Source organism: Rutidosis leptorrhynchoides, chromosome 4, assembly GCF_046630445.1.
Source record: "Rutidosis leptorrhynchoides isolate AG116_Rl617_1_P2 chromosome 4, CSIRO_AGI_Rlap_v1, whole genome shotgun sequence".
In the NCBI taxonomy this organism is placed as follows: domain Eukaryota; kingdom Viridiplantae; phylum Streptophyta; class Magnoliopsida; order Asterales; family Asteraceae; genus Rutidosis; species Rutidosis leptorrhynchoides.
Genome location: NC_092336.1, coordinates 510220005 through 510237605, shown reverse-complemented (window position 1 = coordinate 510237605; position 17601 = coordinate 510220005). Strand labels below are relative to the sequence as shown.

The 17601-nt window shown below is 37.4% G+C and overlaps 2 protein-coding genes across 2 annotated transcripts; one reads left to right on the top strand and one right to left on the bottom strand.

Moving 5' to 3' along the window:
• Window positions 1–1600: 1600 nt before the first annotated feature.
• On the bottom strand, window positions 1601–2095 carry LOC139842490 (uncharacterized). Its single transcript, XM_071832624.1, has one exon. The coding sequence runs from the start codon at window positions 2093–2095 to the stop codon at window positions 1601–1603; it is 495 nt and encodes a 164-aa protein (XP_071688725.1).
• A 10180-nt stretch (window positions 2096–12275) lies between these two features.
• LOC139842488 (uncharacterized) lies at window positions 12276–12677 on the top strand. Its single transcript, XM_071832623.1, has one exon. It carries the CDS (start codon window positions 12276–12278, stop codon window positions 12675–12677), a length of 402 nt encoding a protein of 133 aa, XP_071688724.1.
• The last annotated feature ends 4924 nt before the right edge of the window (window positions 12678–17601 follow it).

The following is a 17601-nucleotide window of genomic DNA, read 5'->3' as shown; positions in this document are numbered from 1 at the left end:
GATCCGAGGTGTTTCAGAAATCTGTGTAAGGAAGATATCAAGGTGTTGCTGAGACACCCAATCTTTCATGAGTTGCCTAATACGGAGCAGGCTATTCAGTTCAATCGGGCTATTCGCAGATGCTATGCGTTTGATATTCATGCTTAAATGTCTATCTTTTTAATTTGATTTTGTGAACTGTGGACTTGAACGTTTTATTTTTCATTTTATTTCGATATGGATGTAATAACATGACGTAAATGTTTTAATTTTCTGTTAGTGAATTTGTTTGATTGCGTGGTTATTTGTCTTTTGCATGTGAAAGTATATTTTGTTATTTAAGAAAATGAATTGGGACCTGGGGGAGTTTGTTGGTGCATTATAGTCCCGGAGTTCATTACGATCACGTTGAAATGCTTTAACGTTTAACTTTCACTGTTGGAATGCAACCGCACGGTTGCAGGTATGCAACCGTATGGGTAGACTGGGCAACCGCACGGTTGCAAGGTGCAACCGTACGGTTACACGTGCTGTGTGTATATAATGAGAATTTCGGGTTCATTGTTAAGGTTACGAATCCTAAACACCTTTAAACGTTCTAACCGATTCCCAGCAACCCTAGCACTTGGTTTGATCAATCTTAGTCGTTCTAAAGTCGATTACTTTACTAAGATCATAAGTTTTAATTGTGTTTTGATTACTAAACCCAATAACGAGTTAATCCGCACTCGTTATTGAAGATTTGATCGTATAATCCTGTTTACACGATCCTACACAACCCACTTTTGTTATGTACACAACTATGATGCTTTACAGTGTTGTACTATACAACACTGTAAAGCACCATGATTGTGTACATAACAAAAGTGAATTGTGTACATATCACTCCCCATACCGGAACCTCAGTTCTATTATATATATCCATATTAATATTTTTACAAAAAATAAGAATAATTATATTAACATATATTTTAGAGGCACCTTATATTTTGTGTTTTTAAATATAATTTAGTGGCGTTTTATATTATTGTCATTAAATTATACGGAGTATTTTAGTGGCACAATTTTATTTTATATTTCATGAAAGTGCGTACGTAAAGGAACAAAGAAAAGAAAACGTGTGGGGAAACTTTTGACATGTCGTTAGAGGGTAATTTGATCTTATCTTATTTTATTAGTATATTTAGGGGCACGATTTGTGTGATAAATAAATTGATAAGAATTCACGTATGTCTTTAACTTAAACAAATTTTTGATGTCGTTTTTTTTGTTATTATTTTATTATTAAATTTTTTTTTTTTAAAAGCTAAAATTTCATTAAACACCAAAAGAAATGAAAATACAACTCCAAGCCCCACAAGAAGTGAGCCTGATCAACGCAAACCAAGAAGCAATTTAAGAACAAACGCAAATCAAAACGAAATAAGGACGCAGCAGATAAGTGAGAACCATCTCTACAACTCCAGGAGGAAGAAACATATAAAAAACTCCTAAATCTCAAAAGATCCAGATTATCCCAGCGGCTTGTTCTTCCAATCTTCAAAAGTTTGCTCGACGCCTTTGCTGCGTTTTGATATCCAAAGATGAGATAAAACCTTCACACTTACCATAATATCTTCATTTAAAATGGAAGCTCGTTGATTAGGAGATCCATGGACAAGCTTATTTCTCCATTTCCATATCGCCATATAAGAAAATACCTTGTTGCAAGATTAACCATATCAGTTAAGCTTGATCCGGATGTGTAGGTTGCTGCGCTATAGGCATTGAGAACACCATTCGGAATCAGACCTGCGTTACCCCACCAGTCATGAAAGCTTCTCCATATTGGAGTTATGAATCTGCATCTTGTGAAGACACAATCCCCATTTTCTTGACCAATATTACAAAAAGGGCAGACATCCGAGACTATCTCAATCCCACGGTTTTTTAGATTTTGTCTTAGAGGGAGGTTGTTTAAACTTAATCTCCACATAAAAACGTTTACCTTCTTTGGAAGGCAAGATAGCCATTTGCTAACCGCAACGTTCCCAATTGACCCAAGATACACCTGATCATAAACCGAAGAGAGTTTTTTAACAGAAAAAATACCGTTTGTGCTGAGATTCAACGCCATGAGTCTATAGATTTTGAAAGAGGAGGGAAACTTGCAATAGCCGATTCCAGGTTGTCTAATTCGTCTTTAGTTCTTCCTCGAATAACCGAGTTCAAGCTCCAATTTCAGTCACACCATTCGGGCCATTTGATGAAAGCTCTACCATAGTAACCAGCTTGTTTGTTTCTTTTGCAAAAAGCCTTGGGAACGAAACTTTCAGGAAGTCAGAAGCATTTGGTAACCAATGATCTGTCCAGAAATTCGTTTCACAACATGATCCTATTTTACGAATAAAAGAGGATATAAAGGTGATGTTAAGTTTTTCCATCTCCAGCCCAATGCTCCAGATGCTTTTTCGTATTTGGTTCCTGATGGATTTGCAATCATTGTGATTAAGACATCAATTTTCTGCATATATAGAACATATTATATCTCGCCATATAACGTTTTTTTTTACTTTGAATCTCCACCACCACTTACATAGAAGGTTAATATTTTTCGTCCTGGAACTACCAATCCCAAGACCCCCAAATTTTTTATCCGTCATTGTTTTCTTCCAACTAGTCCAGCATACCCCCTTCTTGTCAAAAGAGTTCCACATGAATTTTCTACGGATGCTTTCTAATTTTTTAATGTCGTTATTAAAATATGTTATATCGCCTGGCTTGTTGCTGTGAGCGCGCCTTATTTGGGTTCTTAGCGCTTTACTTTGTATTGTAACATTTTTTGTGATATAATAAAATTTACCGGGAAAATACCCATTACCCAAAAAAAAAAAAAAAAAAAAAAAAAAAAAAAAAAAAAAAATTTAAAGATAAATAATATTGAATTATTTCTCTTTACATTTCCTTAAAAGTTAAATTAATATTGTACGAGTATGAAATAAAATGAGATTATTATACATATGTACTAATACTAATAACGGACATGTCAAATTATCTTGATACCCTCGTTATCACTATATGTCATATTTGGAGTCATTATCTATCTTTAGTTTTCGTTTAGCAGTAGTAGAGATAGAGATGAGAATGCTAACCCGATTAAATGTATATCCACTAAATCCAGCTGTTTAAAAATAGTGCATATATATATATATATATATATATATATATATATATATATATATATATATATATATATATATATATATATATATATATATATATATATATATATATATATATATATATATATATATATATATATGATTGAATTGAGTAATGATAATATATTTTTGAATTATATTGACCTAAAAAACCTTTTTTTTTTTTTTTTTTGTAAGCGATGAAACTCTCATATGAACAAGCACATTGCCTCCCCCATAGAAGGTAAAACCTCATATAATCAAGCATCCCGAGCGTGAAACATGGTACCGGATGAATTGCTCATTATTCACATCTTCTAGTCACACTCATTTTTTGAACAATATGACATTACCAGGAATTGAACCAGTGTGGTGTGCTTCATTGGACAACTCGGTGACCATTCAGACAATCCTGTGTAGTTAAATAACTTGAACATAGTAAATAATATCTGATCAAGGAAATGTAATACTAAAATAGGCTAGGTGATTTTAAAGACCGGAAGTAGGGATGACAAAATAACCCGTACCAGATGGGGAAACCCGAAACCCGTTATAATTGGGTCCGGTCTGACCCGAGTCCGTCGGGTCATGGGCAGGGTATGGGGATAGTTACAAAAAAAAAAAATCGGGTTCATGTTCTGGTATGGTTTTGAATACAAACCCGTTTACCCGGCCCGCATACCCGTATACCGGCCCGAAGAATTTTAATAATAATTTTTATATAAAATTTTAGTTTTAGTATTATATTGTTAATGTATGAAAGATTTCTCTTATTTGTTTTAAAAACGAGTAAAATTTTATTCAATATAATTATGTACAATAACTTTTCGAGATGTGATATTTTATATACTTTATGTATTTAAGTATTTTAAAAACTTTCAATCAACTTTTTGTATGTAATATTTTATAATACTTTAAACGTGAAGTAGTTAAGTTATTTTTTAATATTTTGATTTGGTAACTTTTTAAAAAATAGATACAGAATGACTAATCGGGTATATACCCGTTTAGAAATCTGATAGTATATAAGTAAATGGGAACCCGACCCGATGTTATCCCTAACCGAAAGCAACAACCAGGTAGCTTGGTAACCTAATAAGGTTGGACGTAATTGATAAATTAAAGGTGCATAGAGAAAATCTCTATATCGTTGTAACGTTCATAGCACGCTCTTGCATGCCTCTAATTAATGAACATGTGCTCTTTTTAAAAAAAATGAAGTTTCTACAAATATTTTTCTTATGCATGATTAAATAATGCTCCATATGTATCAATTTTATCATCACCGGGTATAAACACACATTTTAATAAACATCATTAATGTACTCTTTGTTAGTTTTATAATATTATCTTTAACTTTTATTCTATCTTTTTATTTTATGTACATATATTAAAGGTGTTATATGGTATTTTTACTCAATCATAGTAGTGGATAATTAATAAACTATATTAAAAAGGAAAAGAAAAAAAGATTGATTAGAGGTTGGAGTTAGGGGTGTGGAAGAACCGAAGACCGTATCGTACCGAACCGATTTCGAACCGAACCGAGCTTTTTCGGTCCGGTCCTTGGTCCATAATTTTACGAATTTTCGGTCTTCGGAATAGAACGCTAAAAATACCTGAACCGTACCGTACCGAACCGAACCGATAATATTTGGTACGGTCCTCGGTCCATTTTTTGCTTCAAATTGAGATTCGGGACGGAACCGAACCGAACAACTTTGGTCCGAAACGTACCACGCACACCCCTAGCTGGAGTAATCCATAAACATTCGCCTAAAAACCCAATGGTTTAGCCCATACCCAAAAACAAAACCTACTTTAAAATTCCTAATCAAATTTGGGAGGCATTTAGAATTGATTCACCTCGCGGTTTGTTGTTTACTTCTGTAAGCAACGCATGCGTGATGGTGGGTTTTTGGAGCATCACTCCACCCATCACGCCATAATGGAGCGGCACCCAGCTAAAAAAATGTTAGCGCGAGGCTTGCATCACATGAAGCTTTTTATGCGTGATAAAAACTTTAACCAATCACAAATTAGATAAATTTATTTATAATTTAATGAATAAAATAAAAGTAATATAATAATTAAAAAGGGTGGGACCAACTCTCTATCACACTTCATCACTCAAATCCCATTACAAACTCTATCACGTCATCACATCATCACACTTGTCACATCAGCATTATACTCCACAAAAATACCCTATCACCCATCAACATTAAAAATAGTCTAAATACCACCACCACCACCACCATCATCAATAAAATTTCAATGTAATTCCGTTTTGCCTCGTACCCAATTTTTCAGCTTAGATTTCTTTCCATTTCTTTTGATTAATAATCTTTTTTTATTTTTTATTTTTATTATTTTTTTTAACGACAAGATTTGCATCAGTGTATCATTTATTTCAACGACACTCATCATTTGCACACACTCGCGTTTGTGTGCAGTTTTTTAGTTTGATCCTAAATGAATACGAGATGTAAGTTGAGGTTTAGTCATGTATTAATGGGGTTGTTTCTTCATTTGTATGCAGTTTGTGGAAACAGATTACTCAGTTATTTGAATTCAAGTTACAACACACTATCTCATCTCGATAATTTGAGAAAGGAAGGAACGTAGACCAACACAAGGAATTGAACTAATGAGAAGGTGAATTAAGTAAAAAAAAAATATATCACTTCTGAGAATCTAATTAAGTTTCATCATCTTATGTCTAGGTGTTAATAACACTATTGTTATCGTGTACTGAATTGTTCCATTTTCTTTCAGTGATGTTTAATAGGTTGGATCCCACAACAAAAGCCTAACCCTATAGAAAACTTACATAATTCGTTTTGCATCAATGCTAGGTTGGAATCAATGTATTCGGAGAACGAGTTTCTATGACAAAGTTTCAAATTTCTTCCGGAGACGTAATTGTTACCTAGTTTATGATTTCATATCTTCTCGTTATAATACACTTCAAGTTGTTACGACTTTAGCTTGGCATTTGTATCTATTTATTTGACATTGATAGTGAATAACTCACTTGTATCATATCGTATTTGTTCCTTATTAATGGATAATCTATTCGTCTATTGAATTAATTAAAGACCAATGTTAAGGTAAATAAATGATATTGTGCTTTTGTGTAAAATATATACCACAAATTCTAGTTGAATTAGTTGAATGGCCTGATATCAACATGTTTTACATGGCATTAAGAATAAGAATGTGCCACAAACTAATAAGTCTATTGAGACTTAAGAAAAAGTGCCACCAAAACTTTATAAAGTTGCAGAAGCACATTTAAAAAGTACCACTAAACGGTTTTAGTGGTTTCACTTCTAGTGGCACTTTTTTGTGTGCAACACATTATCTATTCGGATAATAGGGCATCAAAGCACATGGAGTATAGGTAGGTGCGTATATGTGTCACGTAAACTAATGACGTACGTCACGCCATGAGTGACGTCACGTGCAACGCATGACGTCTAGCACATGAACCTGTCGGGAACCTAATGCTGTATCACGTGTAACACACGTAATATCCAGTAAACGTTCAACTCATGCTCAATCTACCGTCACGCCATGGGTCACGTGATGGACTGTTAAGGTTGACTTGGTATTGCTGAGTGAGAAAATTGCGCGGATAGTCCCTGTGGTTTGTAGCACCCAGCGTGGATAGACAAAGTTGGTGATTTGAGTGTGGATAGTCCCTGTGACTTAAAAGTGGATCAAGGATAGCCCAGTTCACTAACATTGTTAACTTTTCTGTTAAAATCTAGTCAAATGCTATGCATGTGAGGGTATTTTCGTCAAAATCAACACTTCTCCACAAAATCAACACATAACCCTAAATTAAAACCCTAAATTGGGTTGTAACCAAACTTGAGATCTAAAAAAGTGTTGTACTATCGAATGTCTTTTACATTTACAACCTGCAACAAATTTCTTCCCCAAACATAAAACCTAACTCTCAATTTTTTCCCCATGACTTCGATATATCAACTGCCCAACAACTTCATACTTGAATTCAAGGTCAAACCCACCCTAACATATCACCACCGCAAAATTTTCCGGCCACCACATACGGCGGCGATCTTAGTCTTCACGTTCTCAAACTCTGATATTCGGCACGCAAGTTTAATAACTTACACCCTTTTCCACGTTCAAAATATAATACTCAAAAAATTCATTATGAATCCCCCAAATCATAATCTTTTTATCAACAAGATTGAAGTGCTATATTAAACCCGATTCAATTTAGTCATCTACCGGTTCCGATTCCGGCTGTGCAGTTTCTCCAATTGAAATTTGATTATTGATAAACCTAGGGTTTCGAAGAGCTCTAGAACTAATTTTGTTCCACAACTGTTTATTGTTGTTGATGATGCTAGTTTGTTGGTCTTCATTTGAAACACGAATTAGGGTTTCTGAATCATTAATTACCATACGTTCAACCTCAGGTGCTGCTGGTGGTGATTGGATCTCATTTCCGCTACGAGAAACGACGTCGTTTGAGGTTTTGGGAGCAACGGATTTTGGTTTAAATTTGGTTGTTGAAGGTTTACTATTTCAGCATTCTTCTTTCGTTGTTAATTTGGTTGTTGAAGGTTTACCTTTTTGCTGAAGGTTTACTGATTCTAGATTTTGGTTTAGATTTTGGATTGTTAATTTCTGGATTATGCAACCATAATTTAATTCTTTGACTTCTTTTGAATTTCGAACTTAAATCTGAATTTGAAATTGAAAATGCCAACCATGGGTCTTGCTGATTCTTTTGCTTTGTTGTTGTTACATTTTTGTGTGTGTTTGATATACATAATATATGTATGTATCTATTGAAATGCATATAGTTAATTTAAGCTAATTTGATTGTGGTTTAGATTACAGATCTGAAAATAAAGCATGAAAGAGATGATGAATGATAAAGGATATGAAATGGGGTAGAAGGTACGTAAAATGACGAATTTACCCTCACATGCTTGACACATATTCAGTTTTAACTGAAAAAATTAACAGTGTTAGTGAACTGTGCTATCCTTGATCCACTTTTAAGTCACAGGGACTATCCACACTCAAATCACCAACTTTGTCTATCCACGCTGGGTGCTACAAACCACAGGGACTATCCGCGCAATTTTCTCTTGCTGAGTTGGACCACATCCCTACATTTCAGGAACGTGGAATAGGTTGTAGGCTTGATTAGGAGGTTCTAGTGGCAGTTACAAATCGTGGGTGCTATTATAATGGCTATCATGCAAAACCGTCATTTATTATCTATAAATAGCATCCTTTGGCCTCATTTAATGGCCAATCGACCAACTGATCATTTCACACACACTAACCTTCCATAGCTTACCTTGGAGGCTCGAAAAAAGACAAACAACATCACCACATCCATCTCCCATTTAACCGTAGGAACCCCTTCCAAAGGTTAAATTTCCTTTTTAATTCACTTGCACTCAGACCGAAAAATTTTGGGTTGATCATTTGGCGCCATCCATGGGACCCGACTAATCAACGCTTTCATAGCAAGATGACAGAAGGTTCCAACCCACAATCAGCTACTAACAATGGCAAAGAACCATATGACCCTTTCAAACCTAATGACGATAGCACTTACGAAACTTCAAATGATTCCAATAAGGGAACCCGTTTGCAGTTTGATGACGACGAGAAGGAAGCTGATCAACGTGACTCTGAAGAGACGGAAACTCCAGAGGAAAACGTACACCAGCTCAAACCCATTAACGGCGAGGAAGCTATACGCTTCTTGGCAAAGGGAGGATTCGTTTTACCCTCGCTCATGCCCAAAGGCGCCGAAAGGCCTACCGGTATGTCGAAGGCACAACCCCGTATCTCAACATGTTTGGTGTCGGGGACCGGTAAGAGTTCTGACAAAACTAGGGAGGAGGCACGCAAGGATCTAATTGATAATTTGATCCTTGCCGCACCGGAATCTATGAGTGCTCAGGTCGAGCAGCCTGGCGTGGCGGACAATATGTTGAATAACTGGTATGCTATGATGGGGGACAACGTTAAACGTTCGTTCAAAATTTCCGCAACGTCAGAGAAGTTTACCAGAGAAATAGCTACCCATTCGCTGCCTGCCGTCCTTACTACCCCCCTTACACTAGGGATGTATGATGGTAGCTCGGATCCGGAAGACTTTCTGCAGCAGTTTGAGCACGCTGTCAAGACGCAACACTGGGATAACCCTACGGCATGCCACATGTTTCCGGGACAGCTTCAGTCCGCCGCGCGTGAGTGGTTTGCCAAGTTGCCCGCGTTGAGTATTACCAGCTTCACGGACCTTAGAACCAAGTTCGTACAACGCTTCCAGAATTTTAAACGTACAGAATTGACCCATTTGGACGCGCATATCATCAAGATGAGGTCACGCGAGTCTTTGATGAGTTTTACTTCCCGCTTCACGGCGGAATGTCAAAAAATCCCGGACTTTCCGGAGTCGCGGAAAATTTCCGCGTACATCATGGCAATCTGCCAGTCAGACATTTGTCTCTAGTGAAGGCGATGCGACGGAAGTTGCCAAAAACGTTCGTTGAGGCGGTAAGGATGGTGAGAGACTACGTGCGTTTAGAGGAGTTCGCTGACGCCGCCGTCGGTGAACACAAAACAACCGACCGCAACGATAGAGATGACAAAGGCAACGGTAAGGGTCACGCAAATAGCAGTCATAGGGGTAGCGGCGGAAGTAGCGGTGGTGGCTACGGACGTTCCAATCATAAGTCTAGAAACCGCCATAATTACCGCCCGTACGAACGTTACGGGTCTAAAAGGCTATCACCTGAGGAGTAAAGCTTAATAAGGTCACTATCTAAAATGCCAAAAGAAATTCTGGCAACAAAGGAGATTAGCAGAGACTTCCTTCCACCCAAGCCTATAAAACCGCGCTTCGCGGTAGACGAAACGTAATACTGTATCTTTCACGAAGATAAGGGGTATGACGTTGACGATTGCCGTGAACTAAAAAAGGTCATAATTGAGAGGCTAAAGTTAGGTGAGTTTAACCACTTAAAACCTTCGAGCAAAGGAGGATCCGTAACCAAGAAGTTGGCGTGGCAGAAAGGAAAAGATAAAGTGCCGGAAAAGCACATTCACATGATTCAGATGTGGCACTCGGGTCACGTAAGGAAGGCCGAAGCGCTTGAAAATTGGGAATGCGCGCCTATCACGTTCCCGGCATTTTGGAAGATCTGCCCAATGGACCTACCGTTAACGATCACTGTAACAATCGGACGTTGCCGGGTATCATGTATTTATATCGATACGGGTAGCGCTGTGGATGTCATCTATGAACATTGTTTTTTTGCAGTTACCACAGGACGTGAGGGACAAGGTTAAACCCCCGTTGCACCCCATTGCGGGATTCACAGGTGAAACGACTTGGCTCTTAGGGCGTGTTACTATCGACGTGACGTTAGGAGATGAATACCGTTCCTGCACCGTGCAGTTAACATTTGTAGTGGTTCGTAGCCAATCCAAGTACAATGTGATTTTGGGACGGACGGCGCTCCAAGATTTGGGCGCAATACCTTCAACAGTTCACGGTATGCTGAAGTTCCCCACAAGGGCAGGCATAGCAACATTGTTTTCAGACCGCGCTCAAGTCTGCGCTGATATCAGTCAACCGGTTGTGCAGTCGGCACCTGTCAATTGCGAAGGGGGTGTCATGATCAATCATACGTTTCCTGAGAAAGTCATTAAAATCGGTAGCACCCTTTCGGAGGAAACTAAGAGTGCTCTATGCGATTTACTGTCCAACAACGCCGATATTTTTGCTTGGCAAGAGTCAGACATGATAGGAGTTCCAAGGGAGGTGGCGGAACACCATTTAAACGCAAATCCAAGCCTAACGCCGGTACGACATAAAAAGAGAGGAATGGCACCAGAAAGAAGCACATTCCTCCGTAGCGAGGTAGAGAAGCTTGTTGATACCAACATATTGAGAGAAGTCCGTTACCAAACTTGGGTAGCCAACCCGGTGCTAGTCAAGAAAGCCAACGGGGCGTGGCGCATGTGCGTTGATTTCAAAGATATCAACAGGGCGTGCCCAAAGGATAACTATCCGCTACCGGAGATTGAAAGGTCGAATCCTTGCCGGGTACCGCTTTAAATGCTTCCTCGACGCGTACAAAGGGTATCATCAGATTCAAATGGCGGAAGGAGATGAGGATAAGACGGCATTTCATACTGATCATGGCATTTTTTGCTACACTAAGATGCCGTTTAGGCTAAAGAACGCTGGAGCAACATATCAACGGGTGATAGACACTGCCTTCAAGAACTAGATAGGATGCAACGTCGAAGCTTACATTGATGATATCGTAATCAAAAGCCATACGGAACCGTCTCTCCTTAAAGATATCCAAGAAATGTTCGACTCCTTGAGGAAAATCAATATGAAACTCATACCGGAGAAATGCAGTTTCGGCTTCGAGGAGGGTAGCTTTCTTGGTCATGTTGTGACGCCACGCGGTATCAGAGCAAATCTAAAAAAAATTCAAGCCGTGGATGAGATGGTATCACCGCGTACAAAAAAAGAGGTGCAAAGCTTAAACGGGAAGTTGGCGGCACTGTCTAGGTTCTTGTCGAAGGCCGCAGAGCGTTCTCTACCGTTCTTTCAGGTGTTGAAGGCATCCATGGGCAAAAGCTTTGACTGGACGCCGGAAGCAGAAAACGCGTTCCAAGAGATGAAGGCGTTCATCAAAACCCTACCTACGTTAACCGCTCCGGTACCGGGTAAAGTGTTCGTTCAGGAGAAACTTTAACTGTTTACTTAGAGCGGGAGCTGAAGCAATCAGCTCGGTACTAGTTGCGGAACACGACGAAACCCAGATGCCGGTATACTTTGTCAGCAAGGTTTTGCAGCACGGTGAGGTTAAATATAACCCAGTCGAGAAACTGGTTTACACATTAGTTCATACTGCAAGGAGGCTGAGGTGATACTTTCAAGCGCACCACATCTTGGTGCTAACAGATACGCCCATCAAGCAGGTTTTAAGCAAGCCGGAGATCTCCGGCCGAATGGCAAAATGGGCAATCGAACTCGGGGAGCATGAAATTAGCTACTAGCCGCGTAACGCTATCAAAGGGCAAATCATGGCCGACTTCATGGTAGAATTCATTAATTCCGAAACACCAACAGTTGTAAACGAAACGGCACCCCAAAACGTCACGTGGAAACTTCACACTGACGGAGCGTCAAGCTCAGACGGGGCCGGTGCCGGCTTGATACTTACAAGCCCTACCGGAGAAGAACACACCTACGCTTTGCGCTTCGCTTTCTCTGTTTCCAATAATGAAGCGGAGTATGAAGCGTTGCTCTCCGGGTTACATATCGCGGAAAAGATGGGTATTACGGCACTAAAAGTGGCGGTTGATTCACAACTGGTGGCAAATCAGTTGAACGGAACGTTCGAAGCCAGAGACCCTGTGATGCAAAAATATTTGAAACTGGCGGAAGAGTTAGCCAACAAGTTCGATTCTTTTTCAATCACATAAGTGCCGCGTTCAATGAACAAAAAGGTTGACGCCCTCAGCAAGCTCGTTTCGCTGACATTCAACCACTTCGCTAAGGACGTATGGGTGGAGGTTGAAATGTCCCGTTCTTATTGATTAAAAACGTTCCATATTAATTGATTTCGTTGCGAGGTTTTGACCTCTATATGAGACGTTTTTCAAAGACTGCATTCATTTTTAAAACAAACCATAACCTTTATTTCATAAATAAAGGTTTAAAAATCTTTACGTAGATTATCAAATAATGATAATCTAAAATATCATGTTTACACACGACCATTACATAATGGTTTACAATACAAATATGTTACATCGAAATCAGTTTCTTGAATGCAGTTTTTACACAGTATCATACAAACATGGACTCCAAATCTTGTCCTTATTTTAGTATGCAACAGCGGAAGCTCTTAGTATTCACCTGAGAATAAACATGCTTTAAACATCAACAAAAATGTTGGTGAGTTATAGGTTTAACCTATATATATCAAATTGTAACAATAGACCACAAGATTTCATATTTCAATATACATCCCATACATAGAGATAAAAATTCATTCATATGGTGAACACCTGGTAACCGACATTAACAAGATGCATATATAAGAATATCCCCATCATTCCGGGACACCCTTCGGATATGATATAAATTTCGAAGTACTAAAGCATTCGGTACTTTGGATGGGGTTTGTTAGGCCCAATAGATCTATCTTTAGGATTCGCGTCAATTAGGGTGTCTGTTCCCTAATTCTTAGATTACCAGACTTAATAAAAAGGGGCATATTCGATTTCGATAATTCAACCATAGAATGTAGTTTCACGTACTTGTGTCTATTTTGTAAATCATTTATAAAACCTGCATTTATTCTCATCCCAAAAATATTAGATTTTAAAAGTGGGACTATAACTCACTTTCACAGATTTTTACTTCGTCGGGAAGTAAGACTTGGCCACTGGTTGATTCACGAACCTATAACAATATATACATATATATCAAAGTATGTTCAAAATATATTTACAACACTTTTAATATATTTTGATGTTTTAAGTTTATTAAGTCAGCTGTCCTCGTTAGTAACCTACAACTAGTTGTCCACAGTTAGATGTACAGAAATAAATCGATAAATATTATCTTGAATCAATCCACGACCCAGTGTATACGTATCTCAGTATTGATCACAACTCAAACTATATATATTTTGGAATCAACCTCAACCCTGTATAGCTAACTCCAACATTCACATATAGAGTGTCTATGGTTGTTCCGAAATATATATAGATGTGTCGACATGATAGGTCGAAACATTGTATACGTGTCTATGGTATCTCAAGATTACATAATATACAATACAAGTTGATTAAGTTATGGTTGGAATAGATTTGTTACCAATTTTCACGTAGCTAAAATGAGAAAAATTATCCAATCTTGTTTTACCCATAACTTCTTCATTTTAAATCCGTTTTGAGTGAATCAAATTGCTATGGTTTCATATTGAACTCTATTTTATGAATCTAAACAGAAAAAGTATAGGTTTATAGTCGGAAAAATAAGTTACAAGTCATTTTTGTAAAGGTAGTCATTTCAGTCGAAAGAACGACGTCTAGATGACCATTTTAGAAAACATACTTCCACTTTGAGTTTAACCATAATTTTTGGATATAGTTTCATGTTCATAATAAAAATCATTTTCTCATAATAACAACTTTTAAATCAAAGTTTATCATAGTTTTTAATTAACTAACCCAAAACAGCCCGCGGTGTTACTACGACGGCGTAAATCCGGTTTTACGGTGTTTTTCATGTTTCCAGGTTTTAAATCATTAAGTTAGCATATCATATAGATATAGAACATGTATTTAGTTGATTTTAAAAGTCAATTTAGAAGGATTAACTTTTGTTTGCGAACAAGTTTAGAATTAACTAAACTATGTTCTAGTGATTACGAGTTTAAACCTTCGAATAAGATAGTTTTATATATACGAATCGAATGATGTTATGAACATTATTACTACCTCAAGTTTAGTAGGTAAACCTACTGGAAGTGACAAGAAATGATCTAGCTTCAAAGGATCTTGGATGGCTTGAAAGTTCTTGAAGTAGGATCATGACACAAAAACAAGTTCAAGTAAGATTTTTACTCGAATTAAGATAGTTTATAGTTATAGAAATTGAATCAAAGTTGGAATATGAATATTACCTTGAATAAGAAAGATAACCTACTGTATATAACAAAGGTTTCTTGATCTTAGATGATTACTTGGAATGGATTAGAAAGCTTGGAAGTAAATTAGTAAACTTGAAGGGATTTTTGAAGTGTTCTTGAAGTGTTCTTCCTTTGATGATTATAGCTTGATTCTTGAAGTAATTTTTGATGAAGATGATGATTAAATACTGGAAAAATACGTTCATAATAGTGAGTGTGTGTGTTGAGAGAGAATTAGAAAGAGAATTGGAAGTGAAATGGAGTGAATGATGAGTGGTAATTGGTGAGTGGTGAGTGGGGTTAAAAGGAGTTCTAGTTAGTTGACTAGCTCATGGTAGAAGTTAAAATTGATTAGTCATACATGAAATAATTAAGAGTGGAATCACATGCTAGTTCCTATTGGTATATACCCATAGTAAGTACGTTTTGAAGCTGTGTATAATACGGGTAAAATTACGACTAGAATTCTTGATGAAAGAAAAGAATGGGAAAGTAACTGTAACCATTTTCGTTAAGTATGAGTGTTTTGATATATGTCTTGAATTCTTCCAAAAGTATTTTAATACATCTAAATACACTACATGTATATGCATTTTAACTGAGTCGTTAAGTCATCGTTAGTCGTTACATGTAAGTGTTGTTTTGAAACCTTTAAGTTAACGATCTCAATTAATGTTGTTAACCCATTGTTTATTATATCTAATGAGATGTTAAATTATTATATTATCATGATATTATGATATATTAATATATCTTAATATGATATATATACATTTAAATGTCGTTACAACGATAATCGTTACATATATGTCTCGTTTCGAAATCCTTAAGTTAGTAGTCTTGTTTATATGTATATAACTCATTGTTAATATACTTATGGAGATACTTACTTATCATAATCTCATGTTAACCATATGTATATCCATATATATATCGTCATGTCGTTTTTACAAGTTTTAACGTTCGTGAATCGCCGGTCAACTTGGGTGGTCAATTCTCTATATGAAACATATTTCAATTAATCAAGTCTTAACAAGTTTGATTGCTTAACATGTTGGAAACATTTAATCATGTAAATATCAATCTCAATTAATATATATAAACATGGAAAAGTTCGGGTCACTACAGTACCTACCCGTTAAATAAATTTCGTCCCGAAATTTTAAGCTGTTGAAGGTGTTGACGAATCTTCTGGAAATAGATGCGGGTATTTCTTCTTCATCTGATCTTCACGCTCCTAGGTGAACTCGGGTCCTCTACGAGCATTCCATCGAACCTTAACAATTGGTATCTTGTTTTGCTTAAGTCTTTTAACCTCACGATCCATTATTTCGACGGGTTCTTCGATGAATTGGAGTTTTTCGTTGATTTGGATTTCATCTAACGGAATAGTGAGATCTTCTTTAGCAAAACATTTCTTCAAATTCGAGACGTGGAAAGTGTTATGTACAGCCGCGAGTTGTTGAGGTAACTCAAGTCGGTAAGCTACTGGTCCGACACGATCAATAATCTTGAATGGTCCAATATACCTTGGATTTAATTTCCCTCGTTTACCAAATCGAACAACGCCTTTCCAAGGTGCAACTTTAAGCATGACCATCTCTCCAATTTCAAATTCTATATCTTTTCTTTTAATGTCAGCGTAGCTCTTTTGTCGACTTTGGGCGGTTTTCAACCGTTGTTGAATTTGGATGATCTTCTCGGTAGTTTCTTGTATAATCTCCGGACCCGTAATCTGTCTATCCTCCACTTCACTCCAACAAATCGAAGACCTGCACTTTCTACCATAAAGTGCTTCAAACGGAGCCATCTCAATGCTTGAATGGTAGCTGTTGTTGTAGGAAAATTCTGCTAACGGTAGATGTCGATCCCAACTGTTTCCGAAATCAATAACACATGCTCGTAGCATGTCTTCAAGCGTTTGTATCGTCCTTTCGCTCTGCCCATCAGTTTGTGGATGATAGGCAGTACTCATGTCTAGACGAGTTCCTAATGCTTGCTGTAATGTCTGCCAGAATCTTGAAATAAATCTGCCATCCCTATCAGAGATAATAGAGATGGGTATTCCATGTCTGGAGACGACTTCCTTCAAATACAGTCATGCTAACTTCTCCATCTTGTCATCTTCTCTTATTGGCAGGAAGTGTGCTGATTTGGTGAGATGATCAACTATTACCCAAATAGTATCAAAACCACTTGCAGTCCTTGGCAATTTAGTGATGAAATCCATGGTAATGTTTTCCCATTTCCATTCCGGGATTTCGGGTTGTTGAAGTAGACCTGATGGTTTCTGATGCTCAGCTTTGACCTTAGAACACGTCAAACATTCTCCTACGTATTTAGCAACATCAGCTTTCATACCCGGCCACCAAAAATGTTTCTTGAGATCCTTGTACATCTTCCCCGTTCCAGGATGTATTGAGTATCTGGTTTTATGAGCTTCTCTAAGTACCATTTCTCTCATATCTCCAAATTTTGGTACCCAAATCCTTTCAGCCCTATACCGGGTTCCGTCTTCCCGAATATTAAGATGCTTCTCTGATCCTTTGGGTATTTCATCCTTTAAATTTCCCTTTTTTAAAACTCCTTGTTGTGCCTCCTTTATTTGAGTAGTAAGGTTATTATGAATTATTATATTCATAGATTTTACTCGAATGGGTTCTCTGTCCTTCCTGCTCAAGGCATCGGCTACCACATTTGCCTTC